At 37.0% G+C, this 16,544-nt stretch overlaps 2 protein-coding genes across 4 annotated transcripts in view; both read left to right on the forward strand.

Annotated features, from left to right (window-relative positions):
- Positions 1 to 3,342: 3,342 nt before the first annotated feature.
- Positions 3,343 to 16,544, forward strand: part of LOC134826129 (uncharacterized) — a 365,739-nt gene continuing 352,537 nt past the window's right edge. For all 3 annotated transcript variants that reach the window (XM_063838412.1, XM_063838411.1, XM_063838413.1), the window contains exon 1: positions 3,343 to 3,352. The gene's annotated coding sequence lies outside the window, so the exon portion shown is untranslated. The remainder of the gene's footprint in view (positions 3,353 to 16,544) is intronic.
- Positions 10,159 to 15,256, forward strand: LOC134826155 (uncharacterized). Its single transcript, XM_063838460.1, has 6 exons — positions 10,159 to 10,196; positions 10,349 to 10,374; positions 10,715 to 10,888; positions 12,021 to 12,161; positions 12,387 to 12,484; positions 14,999 to 15,256. Exons 1-6 carry the CDS (start codon positions 10,159 to 10,161, stop codon positions 15,002 to 15,004), a joined length of 483 nt encoding a protein of 160 aa, XP_063694530.1. The 3' UTR covers positions 15,005 to 15,256.

The raw sequence follows: 16,544 nt of genomic DNA on the forward strand, positions 1-16,544 counted from the left end.
GTTGTTCATTTTATTTTAAACAAATATCTAAAGCATCTTGAAAAACAAAATCCACACATAATAGTGGAAACGTTGGTCTGGTTAAAAGGACATTTATTATTAAATATAAACTATTATCTATTTTTAACTATTTAGTGGAACTCAAAACCCTCAACAATCCTGAAAAGCTTCTTGTGTCGACAAATCCATTTTCAGACGGATTTGTGTGTACTGACGTCTGACAATGGAAAATTAAGAGAGATCACCATATATAGTACAAACAAAGCAGCAAGAATGTCGAACATGGAACCGTTATCTTATGATTTTACCCAACACAGGCTAATGATAATTATGGCATGTCTGATTAACAGTGGAGGTTTTCCATCCTAATATCTCCACTTCAACCATGACTCTTGCTTCTATCGAGATCCGCCTTCGCTCGTTTTGACTTTGCTCGTCGATTTTGAAACCAAATTTTAACCTGAAATGAAGCATGTTCGCGTAATATCAGTTCTAAACTAGCAGAAATGAGGCAATACAATTACAATGCTTTTATGCATATGGTTATATTACGCTATTATGCGGCAGTGAGCTGTAGTGACCAGAAATAGTAATTTCGGTCCCAACTCTCAATGTTTCACTAGATCTCTACAACTAAAATGAGACATACATGTAATAGGGTATCTGAGACGAAAGCTACAAACCTGCGTTTCAGTCAGTCCGAGAGTCTTTGCCAGGTTATACCTGTCTCTAGTTGACAGGTAGGCTTGATCCGTGTAACATTGCTCTAGCTTTAGAATCTGGGCCTGGGTTAGTGGAGCTCTTGTCATCTACATATTATTACGTTACCTGGGGACCTCAGGCTATCATGTTTATAAACGTAAAGATTAGGCGGAATGACAGGCTGAGCGCGGCCCAGTAAATTATTACGAAGACAGTAATACACAGATCACATGAGACACGTGACATGTGTGAATGCATGATTTGAAAGTATTGAAAAGTTGAAGATAGGTTTAGTTTTACCGAATTAAGTCTGCGCCGTTTCCTTGGATGAGGTCTGTAAGGATCCAGGTTTCTGACCGCCACCCGGTTGACGTAAGTGTCTAGTACTGAAATCAATTCTCTATTGGATTTGACTTGCTGACCTGTATTAAATACCTGGTTTCACGACAGGATCGATCAATATGAATTTATTTCTGCTCCAATTTTACTCCATTTGTCATGAATCTCAAGCATTATTAGATTTAGATGCTATATACAAATAGAAATCAAGTCATGGGACCAACTAAATGAGCATTATGTCGCAATATTTTAAGACATATTGAAAGTAAGTGATAATACCAAAATTCCTATTAAATTTGTACGTGACATGAAGCCACAAAGCCACTCAGCAGCACTAATATTATAAAAGCAGAATAATGAATAAATTAGGGGAGGTCGGGGGCCGGGGGCCTAATTTAACGATAACTAATAACTATTATCTATAAGCAATTCAGAGACGTAATGATAACTGCCCTATTATATGCTATGAAAGTGACATCGCATAACAGGGTTTTGTAGCGCGATGCACTACTGGGCCTCGCCGAGCTAGGAAGGATTGACATCGTGAATCAAAACAGGGTTATATAGAAATTCGATGAGCTCCAACTCTGCAATTCGCGCACGAAAAGGGGTTGCAAGTTGCAACGTGTGTCAACAATTCAGTGAGCTGCTATTCTGCTATAATGTCATTTCAATGCCTATTCGATATTCCGTCTTAATCTTAGAAAAAGTCTTAACATAAAATTTGGAGGACTTCGCCGCTTCGACGCGCCGCGCAAACTAGCATTCGTTGCTCTGCTTCGAAGAGCAACGATCTCGACGGATTGTGGATTGACATCGTCAATCAACATAAAATAAATAAATGGACGAATAATAATATTCCAAATTTTGGAGTTAAATTGTTTGGTATTACAAGGAAGTCGGAGGTCCGCAGATTATATTTAGGACTAGGAGCTGTATGCTGCTAACCAGATTGATCGTAAGCTGCTTGGCTAAAACCGTGATGATGTCCGTTAAACCGTGTGGCTGGGTACATTAACATCATCTGATTTGTAGTGAGATAACTTCCTAGCGGCGGAATCTCCTGATTGTCGCATCCTGAGTTTTACAAAGTATTTATGCCGATAGAGTAAAAATAGGGACTAATTAATCCATATATAAACAGTACAAAATGCAGATTATTGATAATTTGATCTTCCTTTGATCTTCTGCACTGTATCCAAAATGAAACGTTATAAAGCAATATGTTATATTTAACCCTATTGAATATAACTATAAGGGGATGTAAACTACATCATACATGTCATACTACTATTATAACAGTACCTGCACAGTATATCTAGACGGTGATAAATAGTTTGGGGAAATACCTGGAATTGTGAACTCATTTGCAGTCTTCTCATCGAAACCAGTAAATCCTATATGTTCGTTTTCTCGCTGAAGGACAAGGCTTATACTTATAGAAATATAGAATTATGATGCATAAATAGTCAATTACTAATACTATTAGCTAGAATGGAGATACATTTACAATACAATTAAAACTGATATAGTAGTAGTAGTACTACTACTATACTTAGAGTTCAGCCACTGGCCCACACGCCCACACGGCGCCATTGTACTTGACAAATGTTGAACTTGAGTACTCATGGATCTGATCAAACGATTAAAAAACCCCATTTCGACCAACTAACCCACTGGGAGACCTTGGGTCAGAAAACTGATCCGGCCCCCAAGAGGGGTCAGATCACGTCACTAATTAGTGACTTATAATTAGTGATGTGATCCATGGATTGAATATGATTGACACAGAAAACTAACCAGGTCATATTGCTGTGGATAAGACGACCCTCGAGAATCTCTCTCAATTGGAGCTAAAGGGTTTGTTGCCATTTCCGTTCGTGTAACTTCACCTGATTTACTACCGCTAGTAGCAGTACTGCTACTTAACAGGAAGTCGATAGAAAAATTTGAACTTGACTTCATAATCATCAGAATCTGCAAAGTTAGGATAAGAAGATAATAAGGAGTAAACTATTAATTAATGCTTTTCAAACGAAGTTACAACGAATTCTTCATGTTGTGCATCCTGGGTTTGGACAGGATATGCCCGTTTAAAATATTTCCATCACGTTACGTTACATAATTCTCAATAAATGTAATAGATTTGTAGTGTTGTAATTAGTTTAAAACACTACAATTTTACAAACACTATGATTTCGCGAATTATAAAGATAACTAATACAATGTCACATGCGATGTTTGATTGTACTCTAAAGTATAATCTCTATCAGAAGCAGTCTTGATCGGCCATTGGGATGAAAATAATTTGCACCAGAAATGTCATTTATTAGAAATCGTTTTTAAGAATAATTGAAATGATTTTCGAGCTTTAGAAAAGGGTGCGGAGTCGCACTGTTGCCCTAATACCGCACAATTTTTCGCTGCACCATCGACCGTTATGCGCTCTATCAGATTTAAGTACTTGGTACTGCTGTGTGCAATGAGATAAGATTAAGATCGATCACATTACATGCAATGCCCATAACTATGGCCATGTTTAGGGTCAAACATTTTTCATGACGTGACATCAAAAACACTGGAAAGACAAAAGAAAGTAAACATTTAGAAATCAGGAAAGGACATTTTAATACTATTAATTATCGATGATTGATAAAATAACAAAAGAAGGTGATATATTTAGAGTCGTAATGCCTTAACAGATTGAAATCGAGTCACTTTATTCACAATTAGATACATTGTAATTATATAGGTACAATCACATAATATTGTAGTTTACAGGCATTGCATTTTAGCTTGTAGTTGTATACAATACATGATAATGTATTGTTATTGTAATCTAAGACTAATGTTAGAAAGTTACTGTCTCAAACATGTGCAGTACCTTTGTTATTGTCCATCTCCAACTCAAGTAGCCATGCAGCCATCGTGCCCTTCTAATTTCTATGAGGGTAATTCTAAACTTATACAATATACGTACTGAATTGCGGTCCCACTAAATCACTCACCAAAGATTGTTAATTTTTCACAGAAGGGCCCTGAGCAATGCTCAGTGAGAATGTGAAAATAGCATTATTCGATGTATTTTTCGATGCTGATTTCGAAACATACATCGTGTCCTACACCAGAGGGACCTCATTATATAAACGTCTTTGGCGTAACCTCGATGTAGGTAGGGTGAGTGCCACAACATCATAAACACTGACTGCACGTGCAATTTAAGCACAGATTTGTCGACAGTACAAAATTTAAGCATTTTTTCATGATTTTAATTTTGTGCGGAATTTGCGCACTACACTGTATTAATATATCAGTATCACGTGGTTTGACGTTTCCTTATTCATCTTCATGGACTGGACTAACCCCCGACAAAGAACTTCCGATATTATTATTATAATTCCGACCAAATTATTCCGGCCAACTATATGTTACAGACTCTTTAGATTCCAAACTTTTTAAACTTTGGAAAATTTTCCTTTCTAACGGTAATTATTATTATTAATATTATGTTTGGTCCGGGGTCAAAAATTTCACTGTACTTTCAAGCAAACATATGGATCGAAAATGTAAAACATTAATTTGCTGTTAACGATTCGGCTAATATCATTTTAAAGTGCTTCTAATCTTGTGATGCTTGATTTTGAAAGGATTCCATTATTCGAATTTAAAGCTAATTGATCTCTATTTGCCCTGAACAGCAATAATGACGCTAACAACAGTTGAAACTAAAATTTATCCAAAATTTCGCAATCACGAGGATATTGAAAATATAATAACTTGAAGCATGTTATACTTGAAGTTGAAGTTTATTGATCAATGATCATCTCCTCCTTCAATACGAGAAAATGAATCGATGCGATAGGAAACTATATCGATAATGAATATGTCAACTTTGATACGTGCTGACATGAAAATTGCCGTAACCTGCCGTTTTCACTTAAAATGAGGGTTTGCTAATAGATCAATCCGTTATTGATATCACGTGTTGAAATGCTAACCTCAATAAACCATTCGGCATTGACACATATCAGATAGAATTCAAATCAATAAATGAAATGCGGTCGACGCGACTTTTGCTGTATATATATAATAAATTTATTCGATTTTGTTGGAGTCCCGTCATGGCATATATAACTATAAGTATTGAGTAATCACATGGATGGCCTTAATGGATCTTTCAGCTCAGCCTGATTGATTTTATATCATATTATATTGCTTCTATAAATACAACTCCGTCGCCCTAACTTGCCATGTATTAAGGCGGGGGGTTCACCCTGATTTTTTTGTGAACCTTGGTTTCGAGATAGTAGTTGACCAACAAACTAGGACCGGTGACCGAACTTTTGAGGGGGTCCCGGACCCCAACCGCCAAACGGTGCCCGCGGGGCAGCCACGCCCATATTTGGTCCAAATTAGGCCCAATTTAGCCAAATACCCTGAACATGCCCAAAGTCCAGATTTTAGGTGCTTTACTTGTAGCTAGTGATCCCCTGAACTCGTATATGAATTTTCATCAAGATTGGACAAAAAATGACTGAGTTATGAGCCAAAAACCATATGACCATATTTGGGCATACGCACCAAATTTGATCGATTTTGGCCCATAAATTGATCAAATATCAATATTTTTGAATGAAACTAACTTTATATGAAAGGTAAGCCTATACTACACATTCTCTATGATTATCAGCTCAATATCTACCTAACTGTGGATTCTGTGTTCAAATAATTGCAAAAAATGAACAAAATCGCCCATATCTCAGTTCGCGATATTTGCAAAACTGACTTCGCTCAAAACAATAGAACTCAATAGGGTTTCAATATTTTTTCATGAAATTTTCAGAATCGACGTAGAATCGCCTCATGACCTTAAGTTTTGTATTGGAATTTTGAGTTAGGCCTTTTAAAAAATTTGGCGGCCAAATTCTGAAATTTGCCGGGCATTTTTCAGAATTTGGCCGCCAAATTTTTTTAAAGGCCTAACTCAAAATTCCAATACAAAACTTAAGGTCATGAGGCGATTCTACGTTGATTCTGAAAATTTCATGAAAAAATATTGAAACCCTATTGAGTTCTATTGTTTTGAGCGAAGTCAGTTTTGCAAATATCGCGAACTGAGATATGGGCGATTTTGTTCATTTTTTGCAATTATTTGAACACAGAATCCACAGTTAGGTAGATATTGAGCTGATAATCATAGAGAATGTGTAGTATAGGCTTACCTTCCATATAAAGTTGGTTTCATTCAAAAATATTGATATTTGACCAATTTATGGGCCAAAATCGATCAAATTTGGTGCGTATGCCCAAATATGGTCATATGGTTTTTGGCTCATAACTCAGTCATTTTTGTCCAATCTTGATGAAAATTCATATACGAGTTCAGAGGACCACTAGCTACAAGTAAAGCACCTAAAATCTGGATTTTGGGCATGTTCAGGGTATTTGGTTAAATTGGGCCTAATTTGGACCAAATATGGGCGTGGCTGCCCCGCGGGCACCGTTTGGCGGTTGGGGTCCGGGACCCCCTCAAAAGTTCAGTCACCAGTCGTAGTTTGTTGGTCAACTGCTATCTCGAAACCAAGTTTCACAAAAAAATCAGGCTGAACCCCCCCCCCCCCCCCCCCCCCCCCCCCCCCCCCCCCCCCCCCCCCCCCCCCCCCCCCCCCCCCCCCCCCCCTTAATGAACAATATCGAGCTCGGTATTCACTTAAATTGGTTGTTAAAATATCATTTCACTCCCAGTCCCTTATGTCATTGTGTACTTTAATAATTTCCATCATTTTACATGCACAGAAACAGTGGATTCTCATACAAATGGTAAAGTTATATAGTAGATTGTTGTAATCAGGACACAAATACAAAATAGAAACAATCCACAAGCATAACCAGTCGTGAGCGAACCGAAATACTTCGGCTGTTGCAAATGCTGCAGTTAAGTTCAATATCTCCTGATAAGTGATCAGGTGCTGTAGCTCTCAAATCGTTCACTTTTCTTCATAAAAATTCCTGAAAACATGTATCCTTGATAATGATGTGTTATTGCGTAGTGTCTACTTACATTAAGACTGGAGAGTATTGAGTAATGACGTACTGAAAAGGATCAGTGTTTCCAGTTTATAGTTTCCAACCATACATTGATGACAAAATTGAAAATATTGTTTGTAAGTCCGACTTAGAAATTGTTCATATATTAGGACGCAATGAAACTACCGGACCACGATGTATGGGGACTTGCCACCCCATGGCAAAATTAAAATATATCGACTAGCTGTTACATCGTTTCCTGTTAATATAAAACTCCGTTACAAAATGAACTGGGATATTACCTTATCGGACCTTATTTGGACGGACATTACTTGAACGCTGGAGGCCCTAGCGTTCACTTTAATGTCCTTTCAAATAAAGTCCGTCCAAGTTAAAGTCCGTTGAATTTTTTTTAAATTTTTCCATTTCGAACTTTTTGTCCAGAATATGACAACTTTTTAATGTCAGTCAATTTCAATAGCTATCATTAGACTAAACTATATCGTTGAATCAATAAAAACAAGGTAAAATTTAATAATATTATTAAATATAAATTTTAACAATCTGAATTGTAAATATCACATTATTGCATGATCACTATCTTGAAGTTGATCTTCCGCAATTCTTCTACCTCCACATTTTCTCTTACAACTGATTGTCTGTCCAACTCGTAGTCATACCGAGCAATGAACGATCCCAACTGCTCTACTAGAGAGATACTTGAATGCCTAAAGTACAGCTTAAGCTTTATCTCCAGCCCCCACTTGGTATAGGCGACTTTCGGTGGCTTATGTCAGCTACGATACCTTCTACCATACCACCCATCTCGATAAAGTAGAGAACAAACCGGGATATATCTCCCTGCACGAAAACCAATTTGATGAAGAAGACATGTGATATTAAATAATGATCATGTACACATATTTTAACATTTTCACTGATTAAAGATTGCTTTTCTTGCTTACAGTTACTGTATGAAAAATGGATTTAAAAATCATTTGCTAATATTTAAAAAACGTAAAAAAAAAAGAAAAAATTCGGATTTTTGATGGTTTTGATTGCCTTCTAGCGTTCATATTAATGTCCGTTCATAATTATGTCCGTTCAGGTAATGTCCGTCCAAATAAGGTCCGATAAGGTACTCAAACCAGAGTTTGGCTGGATTCTAGACAATAATTGATTACAAATCTTAACGAATGTTTACTGATTGTTTACCTGGGGACCTCAGGCTATCATGTTCATTAACATATAGTACGAATAGAGATTCGGCGGAATGACAGGCTGAGCGCGGCCCAGTAACTGATTGTATGTGTCACATGTGACACATACAATTCACAATAGATACCATATGAACTTTCTGATGGATGTCCTATAGTCATAAATTAGGATACGTCTAGTTTTTAATTGACAAGAAATCATGTCCCAATCTTGGTGGTGGCGCATCTACTATGCAGCTAAAATCTAACAAAGAGTTTTTAGACCAGTCCACGGTTTTGATTTTCATTTGATCGAGTCTGAAAGGCCACTTTCGACTCAATTACTGGAGAGCAACGTCTTGTATTGTAAGTCTTGACATTGAAAAGGGGAGACATAAAACTCGCTTTGTGCGCGTGCGTACGTGGTACGTATTTCCAGGAAGTGGTACGTTTTTCCAGGAAGTGGTACGTTTTTCCAGGAAGTGGTACGTATTTCCAGGAAGTGGTACGTTTTTCCAGGAAGTGGCAAGTGGCACGCCCTAAGAAATACTAGTACTTCAATTTCTTTCCGTCTACCACCCCTTCTTCAGAATCACCACAGGATGTAGTAAACAAATGCGAAGGGATTGGGAAATTTCAACCATTGTCTTAAATCCCCATCTGACATTCTTGAACAAATTTCCCTGTGATGGAATCCGGTAGAATATCGAAATAACATTGATCTGTTCTCTTGTATCGGAACAAAGCGAGCCAGACACTCGCCGATACAAGGAATAATGCTACTTCTCTTTGTTTGGTTGGTTGTCCGACCTATCTGATGCAGACCGTGCCCATCACTATTGCAAAGCCAACCATTTATAAAGTCACTCAATAAGGCCACTTTCTAGTTTGCAGTTCAGCTTCGTCTTCATTTGCAGCTGAGAGGATTTTGATTTTAGAATACTGAAAATTTTGTTTTCGATCAAATCTAACGTTATTCTAAATTCCAAACGTTGTTGTAATTATAACTTATGGAATGTTAGTCTTAAATTTTTTTTGGTCCATTGAATCAGATCACAGATTTTAAGACTGAATTAAAATTGACCTGTTACATTATAAATTTCGGGTTCCAACTGAATTAGTGAATTCACCTAATAGCTTTGTGGCTGAATGATTCGGCCACCAAATAATTAAGTTGATTATCATCATGATAATGAAGTAAACGGCGAATTAAAGGTTGATCATTGATCAAATCGTCCATCAAAGACTTGATTGACCTTTAACCCAAATTATAACGGTGTTTTATTTTGAGTGAAGTTCGTTTAGTTGCACTTTAATAGCCGTTAATAACCGTCCACGCCACTACCTGAGAGCAACAACCCCGTTGGGCCGCGGGGCCTGGTTAGGCCTATTACAATCATTAACAACCCCTTAAATGAGTCGCTTAATTAGTTCTCCGTTCATGGGGTTCCTCATCTTTATTCTTGTGTGTGAATAAAGATGAGCAGTTGTGTATTACTTGCATGATTTCTAGGTTTGGACTTTAGTAAATGTGTAATATTATCGGTCGCGCCGCATTCCGCAATTTTTTGTGATTTGTTTTCAAATTTTTAATGAACTCAAATGAGTAGCAATTGATGCTTAATTTATACGAACTATTTGTAACTAATCTCATTGATGTGGAAAGTCAAAGATAATTGGTAACAAAAGATCATTGTACAATGTACATAATGAATCACAGACTTACAGTTAGCCGGTCTTACTCTTTAACCTATGATCACGGAGGGTTTGAATCTAAAATATCGATTGGTTTTACAACTTTCAATAAATACTGTGGAATAAAATCAATGATTTTTAAATAAATAATATTTAATCGTTACTACTTTACTAATACTTTCTGCAGAAGATTTCAAAAATGATTGGTGATCGTCACAGTAAAACAGTTTTCATCGGGTAAGCCTCAATACTTTTTCAAGCTAGCTGCGTTATTGTCTAAATGCATAACTAAAAGTAAAACTGAACTCTGAATTCGTTATATTAAACTCTCAGTACCATTGCACAAATTACTTTTCTCTCAATCAAAAATATTTAACAAATTATTTCAGGTTTTTGGCCCTAATTTCTCTGTGTTGTAAGTAATTTGTCTTTTTAAATTTAATTTAAATGGCCCGGTATGCAACGATAAGGGGTCGTTCACAATTCACATATTACGTAATCATTTTTGGAACATTTTTACCCCCCCCCCCCCTGCGTAATCAGTTCTACACATAGCTATTGTGTCAAAATTACACTAGTGTAATCATTCGGAACCCCCCCCCCCCCCCCCCCCCCTCAGCTGATAACGTAATATGTGAACGACCCCTAAGAATTGTTTACTACTTAGTATTTACTATTTATGTAAGTTTGATGTATCGAAACTAAAATCAGTAACAATATGTCAATAACATCATTACAAAGTTCTCTTCATTCAGATGCCCGCTCATTAGACTCAGATTTAGCGGAGGATAACGAGGTTGTGGTGCTGGAGAAGAGGGAGGAGGATGAGGTGATTCTAGATTTAGAGTTAGAAAACAGAGATAACGAAGATATGACAGAGTTAGAAGAAAGGTTGGAAAATATAATTGCCCTCGAAGAAAAGGGAGCTGGTAAGTTTCGCTAAAACTGTTAGTGTTATTCCTACACTATCAACCATACGATTACTCGGATCTTATTGTCATAATACATACTTTTATTTCCCTTTTCCAGAATATATGTATAAAAAGGGTGGCAAAGATACTAGACCGCCAACAGGGCAAGATGGTTTCTTTTTTGTTCCAGATGATGGTCGTAGAAAACGTCCTCGAAAGAAGAACAAATTGTCTTTTGATGGTGGCGAATTAAGTCGCACATTATTTTAGAGGTTAATGTGAGCCACCTTTTTTATGGTTTTAAATCGAAACTGGTTTTCCCTATTCTAAAGCACTAACCTCTTCTTCGACCGTTGTTTTTCTGGGTACAGGCTTTTTACATACTTTATCTTTCTAACAATCTCGTGCAAGGCATCATTAGTTCGACGAGGATAGAAAGGATTCGAACTCTGCTGGAATACACCATGATAGCCAATCTGACTTTTTTCTGCTATTCTCTTTAATAACGTCCTTCATAAGAAGTGTCGCTTCATTTTCAATCTTGTCTGATAATGTCTGTGTACTGAGGAATGTGAACCTGGAAATCGCAAACGATATACATGTATACATTTGTACTTGTTGACGTGTTCGACCGATAAGTTGACAAACATGTTTACGTGAAAATGTTATAATAATACTAACTATAGTCACAACTGTAGCACTATATTACCGTCTGATATGGCGAAACTTCAGGTTTCTTCTTCGTTGCTGATCAACACGGACAGCATACCAAGGATAGTCTACTAAACCTAAAATAGACATGTTTTTCTCATGAATTGTGAATGTGTTCAAGGGTAATGACAAAGCCGCAGTGGGATTTCCCAATTTCAGCAGTTTAAAAAAATCACTAAATTGTATGTAATAATATATATTATATATAATATATAGCAAGTGTTCTCAAGGCTGTCATAAGGAACTGCAGACACTACCTTAGTAGCCTAAATTTTCCACAGTTTTGTAAGCTGAGAGTATGTAATGTGCTGTAATTATGCTGTAATGTGTTCAACAAAAGCAGAGTTTTTTTAAACATAAAAACAGAACAGCTCTAATTAGACAACATTTTCTAAGCCGGGAGCCATACATTAAATTTAAGAATTTGTCAATTCTCCAGCTGAAGAGATTGAACTAGAAGCTCGAGGCGGAGGAGGGTTTTTCTTTCAACCTAACAAACGAAAACTGACGAAAGGGGGGCGTTCGCGTGCTCGAGCGAGGCGGGCAGCAGAATCCGGTGACCTCAACACTTCGTTAAAAAGTACACATTGTTTCGCTATCACTGCCCTGTCAGCCACTAGCTTAGTGTTAGACTCTTCTTTAAGGCAGAGGTTGATAGGGTAGTTAGTCTGATGTTAGTAATAGTGTCGAAGTGGTTTTTGTAATTGTAGTCTTTTTGTAATTGTAGTCTTTTTGTAATTGTAGTCTTTATAAATATGATCGCGGTTATTATTGTAGAGGTTAAACTTTTGTTGAAATTTATCAGATAAAGATAGTGAAGATGTTGTGCTAGATATCCGCGGAGGAGCTTTTTTCTTCCAACCAAACAAACGAAAACTGAAAGGGAGAAAATCTCGTGCCACTGTAATAAAACATTCATCGTTTTGTGTCTGTGTCATATGTAAACCAAGTTTCATTTTTCCATACTCCGTGTACGTAAACTTGTTACATGTGTTGTGTTTGAAGCTTCTAATGTCAATAAGTAATAACATCATATCAGAACCTCTCATCTCATTATGTGTTAATGTTATGTTTGACTACTAATTGCTAATCACAAGAGTATTATACCCAACAATGACCGGCGAACTGATAGCTACTTCAGAAGCAATGAAACTACGATCTTTTAAATGAAATGAGTCATAGTACTTTCAGCCGGAGCCATCATAAGTGACATAAATCTAAAAGATAGTATGGTTAGTTTCTAAATATAAACTCAAACTCTTAAAAGGAAACTGCTGTGATAAATGAAACATCAATAAATGGACCAAGTATTTAAAAAAATAATTTATGGAAAGCCCCTCGGAAAAAATAAAAATTAATTATGCAGTAAAGGTATCTTGAAAGGGTTTGTACTATTCATTCCAGAGGGGCGAAGGGACTTTAAGGCATGTATATATCGGTGCTCCTTTACATCTAAACTACTAGGACTTGAATTTTCTAGGATACACACTGAAACACTATTGTTAAAATTTTCCTTCTGAGACAATCCATGCTCTATATGGAGGTGGAGTCCTACACAGTTTGAGTCATCATCCGTGTCAACCTTTTGCCCACTGATGATCTTGTAGAATGCTCTTCTGTGTTCGCCAAACCTTACCCGTAGCATTCTGGTGGATTTGCCTACGTATGGTTTCTCACACAGTTTACATCTGATCAAATATATGATGTTGTAAGTGATGCATGTACCTGGTGCTGGTTTTACCCGTTTCCCATTGATGCTGATTTGTGTAGCACTATCAATAGACTCACACGTTGCACAGTTCTTCTTTCTACACGGCCTTGTTTGACCATGCTTATTCCCCAGAGCTATTTCTTTCACCTTAACCAACCGGCTTTTGAGGTTGCTTCCTGTTTTCTTGACAAACTGGAAGAACTTGCCATTCTTCTTTTCTTCAAGGGTGTTACTTTGTTGTTTTGAGTCACTCAGGTTACAAAAACTTCTGGTCTTCTTTAAGTTCTCCTCATACTTAATCACTGTGGTGACGATATCAGAGTCACTTCCGTAGGTTGAGACAACCCTTATTGGCAGGATCTCTGGCTTCAGTGTGTTGTCTTTGGGAGGTCTTCGTTCAAGGTTTCTTTCTGAGTTGAGAACTTTTTTGCTGATGTTGTTCACCATTTTTGAGGGATATGCAGCTGCCTTGAATGCTTGGCTTAATTCACTCAATCTGGTTTCCAGTCGTTCTTGCGAGTTGATTATTCTTCTGAGCCTGATGCACTGGCTGTAAACTATTCCACTATAAATGTGGTTTGGATGTGCACTGCTAAAGTGTAGATAGCTTCTTGAATCTGTTTCCTTGACATGAAGGTCAGTTTGTAAGTTTCCCTCAGGGTCGAAACAAAACTCGATATCAAGAAAAGCCACAGGTGTGCCAACTTCCTTCCATTGGGATTCATCAATGAGTAGCCCATATTCTTTCAAGGATTTGTTTACATCGGAAATCCACTGGTCAAATTTCCTTTCAGTGCTGTAGAAGAAACCTGCACCATCGTCAATGTACCGTCTTACAGTCCTGACTCTCTTCATCATGTCAGTGTTACTGTAAACGCATTTGTTCATTACATAAAATACAGTTATGTTGGCCAACTGCACACACAGACTTCCACCTGTAGGCACTCCGTTCTTTTGGACGTACCACTTGTCTTCAAAGCATCCAATAGAGGATCTTAGACTGATATCAACAAGGTCGACCAGCCAATCACAGAGTGCTGGTGTCCAGCCAATCACTAATTGCTAATATTGAATCCAACATTTTCGTATTACTTTTAGGCTAAATGTCAGTAGTTACTCCTGAGCTCAAGCTGCTCGGAAGGATTATTACTGACATTTCTCATTTTTGTTTGGAATACTGGTACATGTAGTATTTGAGATACTTGTACTTTGTATTTGTTGTATTAGTTAATAATAATAGTGAGTGACGGATCACACTGTTTGTAATAGAAAGGTTGAGGGTTCGACCAGCCCCTCCATGCCCCTTCGTAGATTCATTTCGCTGGCTAAACGTTAGATACACAGCTCCTGTAGTTAACTTGAAGCTATTCAAGTAAAGCATATTACATTCTTTATAATTATGCTGTTTGCTGTTTAGAGACGCGACTGTATGTGAATGAGGGGGGGGGGGGGGGGGGGGGGTCACTTGAAGTTTCATTTCAGTGGGATAAAAAACTTTGCTTATCTTCTTCGCCAGTTCCATTTAAAGATTTACCGCTGACTGCTGATCTTATTAAGCTTTAGATTCTAATTTTATAGTTTTTAAAATAAGTACAAATGATCTATTTAAAAACAAAGTTTAATAAGAAATGAATGAGCCGCCGCCCGCTTTGATTCCAAATTGTCGTTTAAAATCAGTTAAATGTAACACATTGTTTTATTTTCAGAGATAAAGTTATTGGTTACAAAGGCAAAGCAACTTGATGCAGGATATACCAACTTAAACTTATATCAACAGATTTATTTACCAAAAAAACTTCAAATAATCAATCAGCTCTGCAGTGGGAATCGAACAATATTATATGTTTTGGGGACAATATTTTTGAACTTTCAGAGTATTTCGATATTGCACAGGCATACTATATTACTCTTTTACTGATTATTCTCCTCTTCGTATTTCAAACTATAGCATATACTTATATAGATAGCACAAATACAGTTTTAGAAAGTAGCCGATGGTTTTATTTGTTTATCTCAAAACATAAATAATTGAGAATAATAATCCAACCTTGCTTTGCATTCCTAATTCCGATTTTTGTATTACTAAGCCATTACGCAAACACGACAAGAATTCTTCAAGTTCAACAATATAAGTATCTCAAACTGATCAGAAACACCAAAAGAAAGTTGAGAAGAGGATTAGGAGAAATGAGGATAACATTCCTGGACTGCTGTTACATTCTTCTTCTGCTGTTTCTTTCTTCTTCTGCTGTTACATTCTTCTTCTGCTGTTACATCGTTCTTCTGCTGTTTCTTTCTTCTTCTGCTGCTACATCGTTCTTCTGCTGTTTCTTTCTTCTTCTGCTGTTACATCGTTCTTCTGCTGTTTCTTTCTTCTTCTGCTGTTACATCGTTCTTCTGCTGTTACATCGTTCTTCTGCTGTTACATCGTTCTTCTGCTGTTACATTGTTCTTCTGCTGTTACATTGTTCTTCTGCTGTTACATCGTTCTTCTGAGCACGAGCTGATGTTCGGGCTAGTTGATTCTCAATTATTTCCACACTAACGTTTCTAAATTTACTGGTTAAAGATTGAAGGCTGTGGTTCAGGTATCATTGGCGTACTATCAAAATCGACTGTCCTGCTGTTTGAAAACTTAGATGTATGTACATTGTACATTGTACATTGTACCTAACATAACTCATTTCCGAATCCCGAAAAACTTCCATTTATCCTAAATGTCATTTTTATTTGAAAAAAGAAGCAATTTCGCCCAATGCTCAATTTAATTTCTAGTTATACACAGTATACACTTCCTTTAATAGGTTTTGGGTATGTTGATTTTAGGTGATGCTCTTCGAAGTAGATTACAGTACTATTCGTATTTGTACACTGTACAGTTATCGTACCCAATTAGTTTTTTATTCCACAACCTATGACTGATATAAAAGTCGGTAACTTCACATTCATATTCGAACACTAGACAGTTAAAAACTTCTCCTTGTACTTTTCTAACAACTCCTGCAAGAGACTACCTTGCTTCTTCTTACTTGGCAGCGCTCAGCCTATCACTCTGCCTTATATCTTCGATCGGGCTAAGTGTGTACTGTGTATGACCACTAAAGTCTGGGGTCCCTAGATAAGCTACTTCCCTGTTTATCTGGTTTTATGATCTCGATCGAGTACAGCTGAAGTTGAGCATATTACTGTATACAATTAACGGTTACAATATAAAATGTAGTAAAGAGCAGTGTCAACTCTCAATGTAGGTAT

Source organism: Bolinopsis microptera, chromosome 1 (genome assembly GCF_026151205.1).
Source record: "Bolinopsis microptera isolate Bmic1 chromosome 1, MBARI_Bmic_1.0, whole genome shotgun sequence".
Lineage (NCBI taxonomy): Eukaryota > Metazoa > Ctenophora > Tentaculata > Lobata > Bolinopsidae > Bolinopsis > Bolinopsis microptera.

Excerpts from the sequence above, each read along its gene's own strand:
- LOC134826155 (XM_063838460.1), top strand. The coding sequence starts at position 10,159 with ATGATTGGTGATCGTCACAGTAAAACAGTTTTCATCGG. Across the intron at positions 10,375-10,714 it reads GGCCCTAATTTCTCTGTGTT|ATGCCCGCTCATTAGACTCA; the intron begins GTAAGTAATTTG and ends CTCTTCATTCAG. Across the intron at positions 12,162-12,386 it reads CCTCAACACTTCGTTAAAAA|ATAAAGATAGTGAAGATGTT; the intron begins GTACACATTGTT and ends GAAATTTATCAG.